At 42.0% G+C, this 14,073-nt stretch overlaps 1 protein-coding gene across 2 annotated transcripts in view; it reads left to right on the forward strand.

Annotated features, from left to right (window-relative positions):
* PRSS16 (serine protease 16) overlaps positions 1-7,902 on the forward strand; it is a 28,710-nt gene extending 20,808 nt beyond the window's left edge. The window contains exons 7-12 of one of the 2 annotated variants that reach the window (XM_056538553.1): positions 1,759-1,806; positions 2,909-3,172; positions 3,271-3,412; positions 4,893-5,072; positions 7,235-7,380; positions 7,464-7,901. In XM_056538553.1, the coding sequence (XP_056394528.1) occupies positions 1,759-1,806; positions 2,909-3,172; positions 3,271-3,412; positions 4,893-5,072; positions 7,235-7,380; positions 7,464-7,517 (834 nt within the window). In that variant the 3' untranslated portion in view covers positions 7,518-7,901. Of the gene's footprint in view, positions 1-1,758; positions 1,807-2,908; positions 3,173-3,270; positions 3,413-4,892; positions 5,073-7,234; positions 7,381-7,463 lie in introns of both variants that reach the window. The other variant, XM_056538552.1, reaches the window with a different exon arrangement.
* The last annotated feature ends 6,171 nt before the right edge of the window (positions 7,903-14,073 follow it).

The following is a 14,073-nucleotide window of genomic DNA, read 5'->3' on the forward strand; positions in this document are numbered from 1 at the left end:
AAAAATAAAAATGTTTTCTAGCAGGATTATTGATGAGTGGCATAGGCCATATTCGAATTCGCAAACATTTGGATGAATATTCGTCCTATATTCGCGATTTTCGCATATTCGTTCACTTTTTTTTCATGCAAAATTCGTAATAAAATTCGCAAAATGTGCATGCGCGATTATATCTTTCAACTACTTTCCTATTGGTTGCTAGGGATGTTGCTAACCTCTGACAACTGTATTTGCATCCTTCTCATTGGCCCACAAGCTAAAAGATGGGAGGGATCAGTGTCCTGGAAGTGTTGGTATTTGTATAATTTTTGCATAAAATTCTCATTCACATATTTGCCTTCTTTGGACCACAAGTTCGAAGCAGGGAGGGATGATCACTTTTATTTACACAGTACATATCATTGTGATGTGTACTATGAAAAAAAAAATATATATATATATATATGTATATATGTATGTGTGTGTGTGTATATATATATATATATATATATATATATATATATATATATATATATATATATATATAATATATAATTTGCAATATTCTAAATATTCTGTGCTGATATTTGCGGAAAAAAAATTGCTATTCGAATATTCCCGCTCAACACTATTAAGGATTTGCAGATTTACAATGAAAAGCTGCTGTGTGTGTGACAATATGGTAGTTGTCTGGTCCGTCACACTGCACCAATATGGAAGCAGCAGCAGATATTCTGTCTGGACACATAAGTGCAAGGAAAAGGTTCTGTCGGCTTCTCCTAGACCACAATATTGTCCCTAATAGGACTGAAGCTTCTCTATTGCCCAACAATCTTATGTCATTTCTCTCTCACATCAGACGTTGTAGTGAGGGTCATCCATGTAATATCTGTGGTCAGCTCTGCCGGTCACCCCTCCCTGTACTTACCTCTAGTTTATCTGCAGCCAGGCTATTAAACCTGATGTTATCTGTATTGTAGTTAATACACTTAAAGGAGAACTTTGGCAACAATTAACTTTAACCCTGAAAAGACCAGAGTACAGCGCACGGCATCATCTGCGCTCTAATAGAAATGTATGGAGCATGTGCTGTCTACCGGCAGACGACACGCGCTCCTCACTGAGAACCAGGGTCCCATCCTGGAGATCTTAGGGGGTCCCAGCGGTCGTACCCCCGCGATCAGCTACTTATCCCCTATCCAGTGGATTGGGGATAATAAAGTTTTGTCGGAGTTCTCCTTTAAATGCTTTATGGTTGTGCCATGGGAGGAAATATGACTGCAAACGGGACCTGGCAGGTATCCACGTATAGAAAAATGGACGGAGCTGTTGGCGCTTTCTTCAAAAGTAAGTAATTCAACCAATGCTCCAGTAAGTCATATAACTCTATATTGGCTTTATGCAACATTAAAGTTTCGAACCCCACCTGGTGATGCCTGACAAAGAACCCAGATGGGGTTCAAAACTTTAATGTTGCATACAACCAATAGAGTTATTTGACTAATAGCTTACTGGAACATTGGTTGAATGACTTCTGAAGAAAGCACCAACCGCTCCGTCCATTTTTCTATACGTGGATACCGGTCAGGTCCCGTTTGCACTCATTTCTCACACCAGATCAGAAGGATCTCAGAAGGACACCGTGGCTGCTCCACTTCACCTTGCGAGTTGAACCTGTATTTTAGAAACTACATCACAACCTGTGAATCCAGACAGCATTCATGGAAAGTGGTATTATTGTATTGAAGTTTTGCCAACGTCTTCTTCTCCACTTTACAGGTGGTAGCTCAGAGTTTGACAGACCCAGTCATTGGAGGATCAACCAAGGTACATTCCAGTCCACTACCCATCTTTTATAGACTTGTCCTATTTTCTGGTGCATGAAGTTGCATGATAAAATTCCGGCTGCCTGCAGCTACCCCTAGAGGGGGGGGGGGGGGGGGGTACTGAATAAGGTGGTTATACTGAGGTCAATGTATAAGGAGTGTCTGCACTCCGGTATCACTGTTAATGTGAGATTTCAATATTACTCAAAGGTCTTGATCAAGGCGAATACGAAAATGAAATGTTTGATCCTTCCTTTTTTCAGAAGGCTCTTAAAATGAGTAGCTCTTGACAGTCTGACGTTAGTGACATTCCTAAAGTGTATGATATGTGACCATTCCGTTGATAACATTGCTGGATTGCTCTCAAAGTCAATAAAATATCATATCATTGGTGATCTGACGGCACCAAAAAAAATTTACTTTAGTTTAACAACTTGTTTCTGAAGGGAGATAAGCTGATTGCTGGGTCTTTTACACGGGACAACAATTTGCTCATTCAGGAGGTGTTAAAGGGGTACTCCGCTGTTCAGCGTTTGGAACAAACTATTCCGAACGCTGGCTGGAGCCACCGCCGGAACGTGTGACATCATGCCCCGCCACCCTCAATACAAGTCTATGGGAGGGGGCTGTCACGCCTCCTCCCATAGACTTGTAATGAGGGGCGGGACTATGACATCACAAGCTCCCGGCACCGGCTCCAGCATTCGGAACAGTTTGTTCCAAATGCTGAGCAGCGGAGTACCCCTTTAAATGGCATTTGGTTGTGATCTCATTTACATTATACATGTCTGGACAATATAAACTAATAGCACATGATTTAATCATTACAAGAACTTTATGACGCACATAGGACACTGTTTTAAGTGTGGAGGAAAGGCGATTAAGATATCAAAACTCGAAAGGGTTCTTGGCAGGAAGAGAAGGCCAGCTATGGAATACTCAACCCGGGGGCTAGGGATAGCAAACCCCAGAATAGCATTGAAAAAGAGGATACTGACCTAAGGATTGTAATATAGGGAAATTAGCATTGAATTATGTATAAGCAATCTGAGATTGTCTTTTTGTTCAGTAACTGTTTATAAAATGTTCTGATCTTATTGCAGTGCCTGGACAGAGTAAGGGAAAGTTTCAAAGAAGTGGACGCCATGCTTCACACAGGGAACGTCTCTAAGCTTGAGAAAGACTTCTTTTCATGTTCACCCCTCCACGCCCCGGAAGATTATGCAGAATTTGTCAGCAACCTGGCAGACATATTTATGGGTGCTGTGCAATACAACATGGAGTCTCCTGGTAGTGATGTGAGGAAGCTTTGCGAGCGTATAGTCAGTGCTGAATCCGCCTACGAAGGACTGAAAATGGTCAATTCAGTAAGTTCCACAGTCAATGTGTAAATCTATGAAGATCACTGTAGTGATAAAGCATGATACGTGGTACAGTTCATGTTTATGTATTTTGTCTTTGCCAGATGTACATGGATTTCATAGGACTGAAATGTGTGGAAAACTCTCACCAGAAAACTCTGCTGGACTTGAGAAAAACAGAGATAAATCCGACTGGAGTTGGGGAACGGCAGTGGTATTACCAAACGTGCACAGAGTTTGGCTACTGTGAGTGCTAGAAGTCTTTGTTTGTTTAACGATAAGGAAGGGGGGGGGGGGGGTTATATTCAAAAACAACATACTTTCCTCTAAAGCAGCACTGACATTCAAGCATCAGGCATCTGTGCCAGCAGAACAGGATCAAACAGTACACTGCAATTCAATAGTATTGAGGTATGCTGTATAAGCAATCTAATGATTGTTTGTGCATGTTCCCTGGGGGCATGAAAGTGTATGTGTGTGTGTGTGTGTGTGTGTGTGTGTGTATATAATATAAAATTTGTGATGACTCACTCTTGCAGATAGGTGCGGATGCAGTGTAGAGGCAAGGAAACAGTACTTTTCAAATCAAAGTTCAGTGTTTTATTCACACTTGGCAAACAGTCTTTAAAATCAGAACAAAGGAAAACGTAAAAAAATTCCACCTGTATTCCGTAGGTGTTTGTTCACACCTGAGTCCATGCCATGCGGCATCAAGCAAGTCTTTTCCAGGCAGACTGTTCACCAACTTCCAAACTCTCAGGGAAGAACTCCACATACAGCTCTCTCTGGCAGTGTGAGCTGCAACTAGCAAATCCCCCTCAGCTGGTGAAGCAGGCTGCCTTTAAGGTCAACAAAAGGTGGCCTGGATTGTGGGGAATGGCCCCCACCCTACACTTGGTCATTCCCAGTAGGAGCCATCCCGGATTGGCCTTCCAGCCATACTACGGCCATAGTGTCAGTCTGCATTGCAGCACAGACACTGGATAAATACCGGCTCTTACAGGAGCCTTGGTGACACATATCGCCCATCAACCACCATGCCTTTCACCTTCTCACGATATGTATATATTATAAAATTGTCCCACTTTTTCAAATTTTTTAAGTAAATAAATCAAAACAATACAAAGAAATTAACATCTGGTAACACTGCATGCAGAAATGTTTGAACTGTTAAAATAGAACATTCCACATTCCACACAGTAAATAAATAAAAATAAAAAGATATGCCAGAATAGGGTTTTCTGGATACCTCACATCCCAGAATACATGGAATAAAGAGTGATGATCCCCAAAAATGATACCAATAAAAACTACAGCTTACCACACAAATGATGAACCCTTATTAACTTTTAAATAGGGTCAGAAAATGGTGATTCAAATCTATTTAAAAAAAAAAAAAAATTTTCGTCAAACTAAGCATAAACTATATAAACATTGTTTTATTATAATTTTACTAACCTATGAAATAAAGTAAACATGCCCTTTTTACCATATGGTGAAAGATTAAAATTGCGCAATTGCCACAAATAAAATAACACAATAGATTATATAGTAAAATAAAATTACAATCAGAGGGGGGTCTCCGCACCCAGAGACCCTGACCAATCTTAATGTTTGACATGTTTATGCGACAGGTGAAAAGTTAATTTTAAATGACAGCAATGCTTTAAAAGCGAAAACAAACATTTGAATGCTCTCTCTGCTTTATCACTTCTTCCTTTCACAGATCAGACTTGTGAGGACAGTTCTTGCCCATTCTCCCCATTCATAACTCTGAAGTCTCAGCTGGATCTCTGCACAGAAATCTTCCAGATCCCTACAGAGTCTGTCCATCAGTTGGTTCAATACACCAACGAATATTATGGAGCCGATCATCCTAAATCCAGCAGGATCATCTTTGTTAATGGTATGACAGAGCAATACTTTGTATTCAGTCGGTATAGTGTATAGTGTCCCTAACAATTCAAAGCATTAAACTATTTAAAAATATTTAAAGGGGTACTCCAGGGAAATATACATATGAACAGTACTGTATAAAAAAAAAATAATAAATAAAAAAAAAAAAGCTCCAAAGCCACCACACTTTTTGTAAACCATCCTCCCTGATAGTGTTGAGCGGCATAGGCCATATTCGAATTCGCGATATTTCGCGAATATATGGACGAATATTCAGCATATATTTGCTAAATTTGCATATTCGTAATATTCGCGTTTTATTTTCGCATATGCGAAAATTCCCATATGCGAAAATTCCTATATACAAAAATTAGCATATGCAAAAATTCGCACGCCAGTCTCACACAGTAGTATTAGAGCCTTCTTTACACCACACAAGCTGGAAGCAGAGAGGGATGATCATGTGATGTGTACTGTGAAAAAAAACAAACGAATATTCATAATTGCAAATATTCGCGAGCAACACTACTCCCTGATATGCCTGGCTCCTGTTGCCTTTTTGTTGTCTTCTCTGGCTGCCTGATATTCTTTGCCATCCTTCTCTTCCCTTGCCTACATCTTCCAGCAATCATTTCAGCTCTGCTCTGCCAGCCCACACCCTCCTGCTCCGAACAGCAGAGAGAGATTGTGTCTGATTGGCTGAGGCTGCACACACCCCCCGATTCTCAGCACTAAAGAGAGTATGACTCATCAGTGCAGGGCAGAAACCACATGGTCTGTGTCTCTTAGGAGGTTGGGGGCTGCTTTCAGAGAGGGATTTGGACAGAGTGGATGGCTGGATGATGCCATTCCCTCACTTCATGCATGTAAATGACAACCAAAGACTGGAAACTGTTCTATATAGCTAATGAATGATATTTAGACAATTAAAGGGGTATTCCAGGATTTTTTTGACTATGCTACAGGGGCTATAGAGTTAGTGTAGTTCACAATATAGTGTCTGTACTCTATGTGTGATGGTGGTCTCAATTCTCCTGTGATTTTCACCCCAATATTTATTTTTAACAGCATACAAAATTACTCAGGTATCGGGTCCCAGGTTGCAGTTTGTAGGGACATGACATCACTAGTTAGATGTGTAGAGAGAGGCTGTCGGTTCCAATGGGTGGAGCAACCGCTGAGTGGGAAAGAGATAACTTTGCAACAGCTGGAGGCCACCTGGTTAGAAAACACTGGGCTTTTGAATGGAATGCAGCCCAGTTCACAAAAAGATAGCCACAGCATTGTGGTAATTTCACAACATAGCCATTTAGCCCCAAGACAAGTGCAGATCCTTCTTAAAGGGTTACTCCGGTGGAAAAACATTTTTTTTTCTTTTTTAAATCAACTGGTGCCAGAAAGTTAAACATATTTGTAAATTACTTCTATTAAAAAATCTTAATCCTTCCTGTATTTATTAGCTGCTGAATACTACAGAGGAAATTATTTTCTTTTTGGAATGCTCTCTGATGACCTCACGACCACAGTTCTCTCTGCTGACGTTATAATAATAATAAGTCTTTATTTATTGTTGTCCTTAGTGGGTTTTGAACCCAAGGCCCCAGCACTGTAAGGCAGCAGTGCTAACCACTGAGCCACCATGCTGCCCTTGGCATACATCTGCTATGCATGGTTGCTAAAATGGACAGAGATGTGGTTGTGATGTCATCAGTGTTCCAAAAAGAAAGGAATTTCCTCTGTAGCATTCAGCAGCTAATAAGTACTGGAAGGATTAAGATTAGAAGTAATTTACAAATATGTTTAACTTTCTGGCACCAGTTGATTTAAAAAAGGGAGGAAAAAATGTTTTTCCACCGGAGTACCCCTTTAAGCACGTCCATTACTCTCTGCCAGGTACGTACTAAAATCACCTTATAACCCCTTTAAATAGGTTAGTAGGGAAAGGATGGGCTATGGGTTTAGTTCCCCGGAGTACCCCTTTAAAGGAATATTCCAGACAAAATAAATGTAAACCGAACTGTGTTGGGTCTAGTGCGGGGCAAAAAGGGGCTGGAGTATGACACACACAGATTTCAAAAACTACGAAGACCCAATCCCTGTGTCATGCTCCACCCCAAAGGCCCTGCACTGTCCTTTCTTGACACTTGCCCCTTTTTGTTTTCTCACCTGCAGGTGACATAGACCCTTGGCATGCCCTCAGTGTATTAAAGAATCAATCTCGCTCAGAAATTGCCATCTTTATCAAGGGGACTGCCCACTGTGCGAACATGGGTCCATCTCGAACTTCAGACCCTCCATCCCTGCAGAAAGCTCGAGAGGTGAGAAGGCTACGTAACACTGCACACTAATGTGTTCTTTATTATAGAAAAACGTATTTATTATATTCCCTTTTGTGTTGCAGGAAATTGCCAATAAAATAGCAGAATGGCTACAGAGTGCTCGGATGACAGAGTAACCTTGACCCCTCTGCATGGTGCCGAGACATGAAAATGACAAAATATTTTTAAAATGCACTGAAAGAAATGTATGTGGCTTTTAACCAATGCAATCAATGTTGCAAGGAGACAATGTGCAATAATGCTGAAAAAATATGTTTTTTCTGTTTTATGTGATACAATATGTCCACCCTATTTTTGTATCTACAGCATCTATGCGGACCTATGATTCCATGGTTACAGACTGAAAACAAACCCTATGTAGTTGATCCTGCAGCTATATTCTCCTCCACCTCAACCAATGCTTGGCAGGATAGCTAGAATGGATGAATTCTGACTACACGGTATTGCTAGTCTTTAAAGGGGTTATCCAGGAAAAAAAATGTTTTTTATATATATATATATATATATAATATCAACTGGCTCCAGAAAGTTAAACAGATTTGTAAATTACTTCTATTAAAAAATCTTAATCCTTTCAGTACTTATGAGCTGCTGAAGTTGAGTTGTTGTTTTCTAAGTGCTCTCTGATGACACCTGTCTCAGGAGTTGTCCAGAGTAGAAGCAAATTCCCATTGGAACTGCACAGAGCAGAAGAGGTTTGCTATGGAAATTTGCTTCCATGCTGGACAGCTTCCGAGACACGTGTCATCAGAGAGCACTTAGACAGAAAAGAACTCAACTTCAGCAGCTGATAATTATTGGAAGGATTAAGATTTTTTAATAGAAGTAATTTACAAATCTGTTTAACTTTCTGGAGCCAGTTGATCTATAAAAAAATTATTTCCTGGAATACCCCTTTTAACCATCGATACACTTACGTTTGCATAGAAGCAGTAGAACCAAAACAGTAGGGGATTTTTTTTAAATTCAAAATTATGATTTTTATGAAAATTTGTAGATATATTGGAGCAGTATAAAAAGGAATTGTCATAAGGAAATTCATTGTACAAATGGGTGTTCTGCCCACCCTGAAATCCCATATTGAAAGATATAATGGTGGTAGCTCCTGTGTCCCCAAGAAGCTTTATTTTTAGGTTCATTTTTTTTTTTTCAATTGTTACAAAGGTGTTAAAGTTGTACTCCGCCCCTAGATATCTTATCCCGGCCTATACAAAGGATAGGGGATAAGATGTCTGATGGCGGGGAACCCCATGATCTCTGTGCAACACCCTGCGTTTGTTTAGAATGCTGGGTGAGGGCAGCAGGGATCGTGACGTCATGACCACACCCCCTCATGACATCCCTCCCATAGACTTGCATTGAGGGGGCGTGGTGCCCGCCACACCCCCTCCCATAGACTTGCATTGAGGGGGCATGGCGTGATGCCACGAGGGGCATGGCCGTGACATCATGACCCATACCGCCTGCTCCAAGCGTTTAGGGCAGCGGAGGACCCCTTTTAAGGATTTCCCTGAGCTCAGATAACAGAATAACCTCTATGAAGGCATTTTACAGTTTGTATATTTTGTATTTTTCTATGATTTTATAAATTTGTCACGTAGCAATCCGTGAGGCTACATAAAGGCAGTTTTTGAATTGTTTTTGCATTAAAAAATAAATTGTTTATTGATGAGGTTTTATGTTGTTTTTGTATTAACACAAATTCAAGCAACCTACATTTCACAGTATATAAAGGTCTGAGTCAGAAAGAATAATTTGTGTGTGCTTAATGGAAATATTCAATAAATGGATCATAAAAAGTCTCCTGGAGGCATAGACAGAGGGGGTGTTCATTAAAAGTGGAGGAGAACATATTTTTACACCATTAAAGGCGTACTCCGGTGCTTAGACATCTTATCCCCTATCCAAAGGATAGGGGATAAGATGCCTGATCGCGGGAGTCCCGCCGCTGGGGACCCCCGTGATCTTGCACGCGGCACCCCGTTTGTAATCAGTCCCCGGAGCGTGTTCGCTCCTGGTCTGATTACCGGCGACTACAGGGCCAGCGGCGTGTGACTTCACGCCTCCGCCCCCGTGTGACATCACGCTTCGCCCCTCAATGCAAGCCTACGGGAGGGGGCGTGATAGCTGTCACGCCCCCTCCCATTGACTTGCATTGAGGGTGCGTGGCCATAAAGTCACAACCCCCGCTGCTCTGCACCCAGTGTTGTAAACGAACACTGGATGCTGCACATAGATTGTGGGGGTCCCAGCTGCGGGACCCCTGCGATCAGACATTTTATCCCCTATCCTTTTGGATAGGGGTTTAAAATGTCTAGGGGCGGAGTACCCCTTTATTGCTGTTCAGTCAGTTTCAAAGCCAACTGAGGACTGCCGTAGAATTACGCCCCAATTAGCACAGTTGCGCCAAACTATGCAACAAACTGAAAAATCGTAAATTCCTGACCACTTCATGATATCAACTATTTCACTTTGCAAAAAATTTTCCATTTGATTTGGCGTAAAACATTGCCGCAAAAAAAAGGGACAAATTACAGCCAAAATAATGGAGTAAAAGATTTCATAAATACCCCTCAGAGTCTCATGTATGAAATCTGCAGCGGCTCACCCAAAACACCCAGTATAAATGGCTTTCTTCCACCTGACTTTCTCCTCCAGCTTCTGTGTCGTCCCTTAGGGCTTTTTTGGGGGATAAATTCCAGGTATCTGGCAATTTTTTTTGGGTCCTTTTGGAACAGTTTAAATCCCTCCAGCACTTACCCATACCAAAAAATTTTGCCATTACCAGAAACAATTTTACCGTATATACTCGAGTATAAGCCGACCCGAATATAAGCCGAGGCCCCTAATTTTACCCCAAAAACCCAGGAAAAGTTATTGACTCGACTAAAAGATTAGGGTGGGAAATACATAATCATCCCCCATGTAATCATCCAGACCCCCGTCATCATCCCTCCCCTTCATCATCACCGCCTGTCAATCCCTTCATCAGTGGTCTTCAACCTGCGGACCTCCAGATGTTGCAAAATTACAACACCCAGCATGCCCGGACAGCCATCGGCCGCAGTGGTCTTCAACCTGCGGACCTCCAGAGGTTTCAAAACTACAACACCCAGCATGCCCGGACAGCCGATGGCTGTCCGGGCATGCTGAGAGTTGTAGTTTTGCAACATCTGGAGGTCTGCAGGTTGAAGACCACTGATGAAGGGATTGACAGGCGGAGAGTTCACTCGAGTATAAGCCGAGGGGGAGCGTTTTCAGCACGAAAAATCGTGCTGAAAAACTCTGCTTATACTCGAGTATATACGGTAACTTAATAGTTAGACTAGCAAAACTCAGTCATTTTACTTTTTTGAGAACTACTTTGTTTACATTACACATTTACATTACAACTAATTGAGGCCAACACAATGTAGGTAAAGAGATGTCCTCGAAATAGACAAGTTTGTAAGTGTAGTCCTTGGGTTGTGTAGCTTTGAACAAACATTGCCTATTGCGCTGTTTTTTTGCAATTAAAAAAAAAAGTTACAGTTGACAAATCAATGTCCACTGCATCCGCCAAAATATAAAATTACTACAAGTAGACACGAAGTGTAAAAGTGAAGTGTGGATGTTCCAAAACGTGTGACATTCCAAAATATTTGAAGACGTCCAAATCCAATAATAAAATCCCCCTCCTCTTTGTACTCTCTTAGTGGTACTTAGTGTCTACTTTTTGGCGGCATTATTTGGTAAACATCGTTTTAGCGAAAGGTTTTAATGAGAATTTCCAAAATCAGTTTGTGTTTTTTGAGGGACCAATTTATTTCTGAAACAACAATACTATACAGTCCTACTAGGTTGAGAATAGAAAAGGAATATGGGAAAGCATATACGGTAGAATAAGTCGGATGTCGTCTAAAATTATTTATTGGTTAATAATTATGCTACGGTGTCCTCGGCAGGGCCCTTACTTTGGACATAACATAGACAATTTAAATAAAAAGCAATGAAAATGGCATTAATAAAAAAAAATCATGAACTTGATTTAAATAGCAAACAACTAGTTCAAGTTCCCCAAAAGTATTAGCAATGTCTCTCTGATGGGTCACGCTGTAAATACCGTGTTTTTCGCCGTATAAGACGCACTTTTTCTTCCCCAAAACTGGGGGGGAAAAAAGTCGGTGCGTCTTATACGGTGAATACACACCTATCGCGGAGGTCCCTGCGGCCATCAACGGCCGGGACCCACGGCTAATACAGGACATCACTGATCGCGGTGATGCCCTGTATTAACCCTTCAGACGCGGCGATCAAAGCTGACCGCCGCGTCTGAAGGGAAAGTGACACTAACCCGGCTGTTCAGTCGGGCTGTTCGGGACCGCCGCGATTTCACCGCGGTGGTCCCGAACAGCCCGACTGAATAGCCGGGTTAGTGCTTACAGGACACCGGGAGGGACCTTACCTGCCTCCTCGGTGTCTTCTCCGTTCAGGGATCCCCTGTATGGCCGGCACTCTCTATCCTCATCACGTCGTCGCGTACGTGCGTCGGCGTGCGTAACGACGTGATGGCGGCGACTGAGAGCGAGGATACCCGGCCGGCAGCAGAGACGTTCCGGAGCAACGGGGACACGGTGACAGCGATGGAGCGACATCCAGGGCAGCAGTGACGGGTCCAGAGCGGCGGGGACACGTGAGTATTACCTCCTATGCAGTGGTCTTCAATCTGCGGACCTCCAGATGTTGCAAAACTACAACTCCCAGCATGCCCGGACAGCCGTTGGCTGTCCGGGCATGCTGGGAGTTGTAGTTTTGCAACATCTGGAGGTCCGCAGGTTGAAGACCACTATTGGGTTCAAAATCTTTATTTTTTTAGATTTTGCCCCTAAAAATTGGGTGCGTCTTGTACACCGGTGCTTCCTATAGGGCGAAAAATACGGTACACACTTTCGAATCTCGCTGTGGTGTGTTTATGTTAAAGTCAATATGCAGCGCTGTGATTGTGCTAGAAGTTAATAGGTGGTTATTAAGTAGCAGAGTTTACTAGAGATGTGACCGTGTGTCTGATGTTGATGGCTCGGGCGGCGCTGAGCCGTAAAATTATTGCTAAGAACTGGTATATAGCAGAGTAAGTGCACTCTGCAGCGCTGTAGCCTCCCTGTTTGCAGCCCACTCTACACTGGTGGCACAGGGTTAGTATGAATATAAGTCACGAGTGGGGTGGGGATTGGTACCAAGTACCTCTTACCCGTTGTGCCTGCTCCTTCTTTCAATCTGGAGGATCTATGTCCCGGATGAATCTCACATTGTTGCTGAACAAAGTAAGTGGTGTTCCGGGGAGCGCGTGCTCTGCTGGTGGGATGATGTTTTCCAAAGTTTAGTGTTGCAGTAAGGGTGAAGAGGGATTCAAGCTTGCCTGTATTGGGGTGTTTTTGATAATAGGGTGGCCAGCTAGATGCATTTCGGGGAGCCAGGTCCCCTTTTTCAATAGCTGATGGCTCCAGTAGTATGAATGAAATGCCCGGGAAAACAATGGCTTATATAACCCCTGCATCAACTTGTTTGCTAGGTAACAGGTGTAACCTGGACTGGATCGGGATGGGGTATGTATTTACACTGGGAATATATAAGACCAAATAGTGTCAATAGACGGGAAAGAGAAATAGAAAAGGAAATATAGAAATATAGAAATATAAGAGAACAGGTTCTAAGATTTTTGAGATTTTATTTACAGTGGGGATCAAAAGTTTGGGCACCCCAGGTAAAAATTTGTATTAATGTGCATAAAGAAGCCAAGGAAAGATGGAAACATCTCCAAAAGGCATCAAATTACAGATTAGACATTCTTATAATATGTCAACAAAAGTTAGATTTTATTTCCATCATTTACACTTTCAAAATAACAGAAAACAAAAATATGGCGTCTGCTAAAGTTTGGGCACCCTGCAGAGTTAATATCTTGTACTGCCCCCTTTGGCAAGTATCACAGCTTGTAAACGCTTTTTGTTGCCAGCCAAGAGTCTTTCAATTCTTGTTTGAGGTATCTTTGCCCATTCTTCCTTACAAAAGTCTTTCAATTCTTTGAGATTTCTGGGCTGTCTGTCAGGCTCTGCTCTTTTAAGGTCTATCCATAGATTTTCAATTATGTTGAGGTCAGGAGATTGTGAGGCCATGGCAAAACCTTCAGTTTACGCCTCTTGATGTAATTCCCCATGGATTTCGATGTGTGTTTAGGATCATTATCCATTTGTAGAAGCCATCCTCTCTTTAACTTCAGCTTTTTCACAGATGGCATCAAGTTAGCATCCAAAATTTGCTGAAATTTTTTTAAATCCATTGTTCCTTCTACTCGTGAGATGTTCCCTGTGCCACTGGCTGCAATACAACCCCAAAGCATGATTGATCCACCCCCATGCTTAACAGTTGGACAGAGGTTCTTTTCCTTAAATTCTGTTCCCCTTCTTCTCCAAACGTACCTTTGCTCATTCCGGCCAAAAAGTTCAATTTTAACCTCATCAGTCCACAGAACTTGTTTCCAAAATGCATCAGGCTTGTCTATATGTTCATTTGCAAAGTTCAAACGCTGATTTTTGTGGTTTTCTTCTGATGACTCTTCCATGAAGACCATATTTGTACAAGCATCTCTTTATAGTGGAATAGTGTACCACAACTCCAGTGGGTTTTGAATAGTTT

This window comes from Hyla sarda, chromosome 9, assembly GCF_029499605.1.
Source record: "Hyla sarda isolate aHylSar1 chromosome 9, aHylSar1.hap1, whole genome shotgun sequence".
Taxonomy (NCBI): domain Eukaryota; kingdom Metazoa; phylum Chordata; class Amphibia; order Anura; family Hylidae; genus Hyla; species Hyla sarda.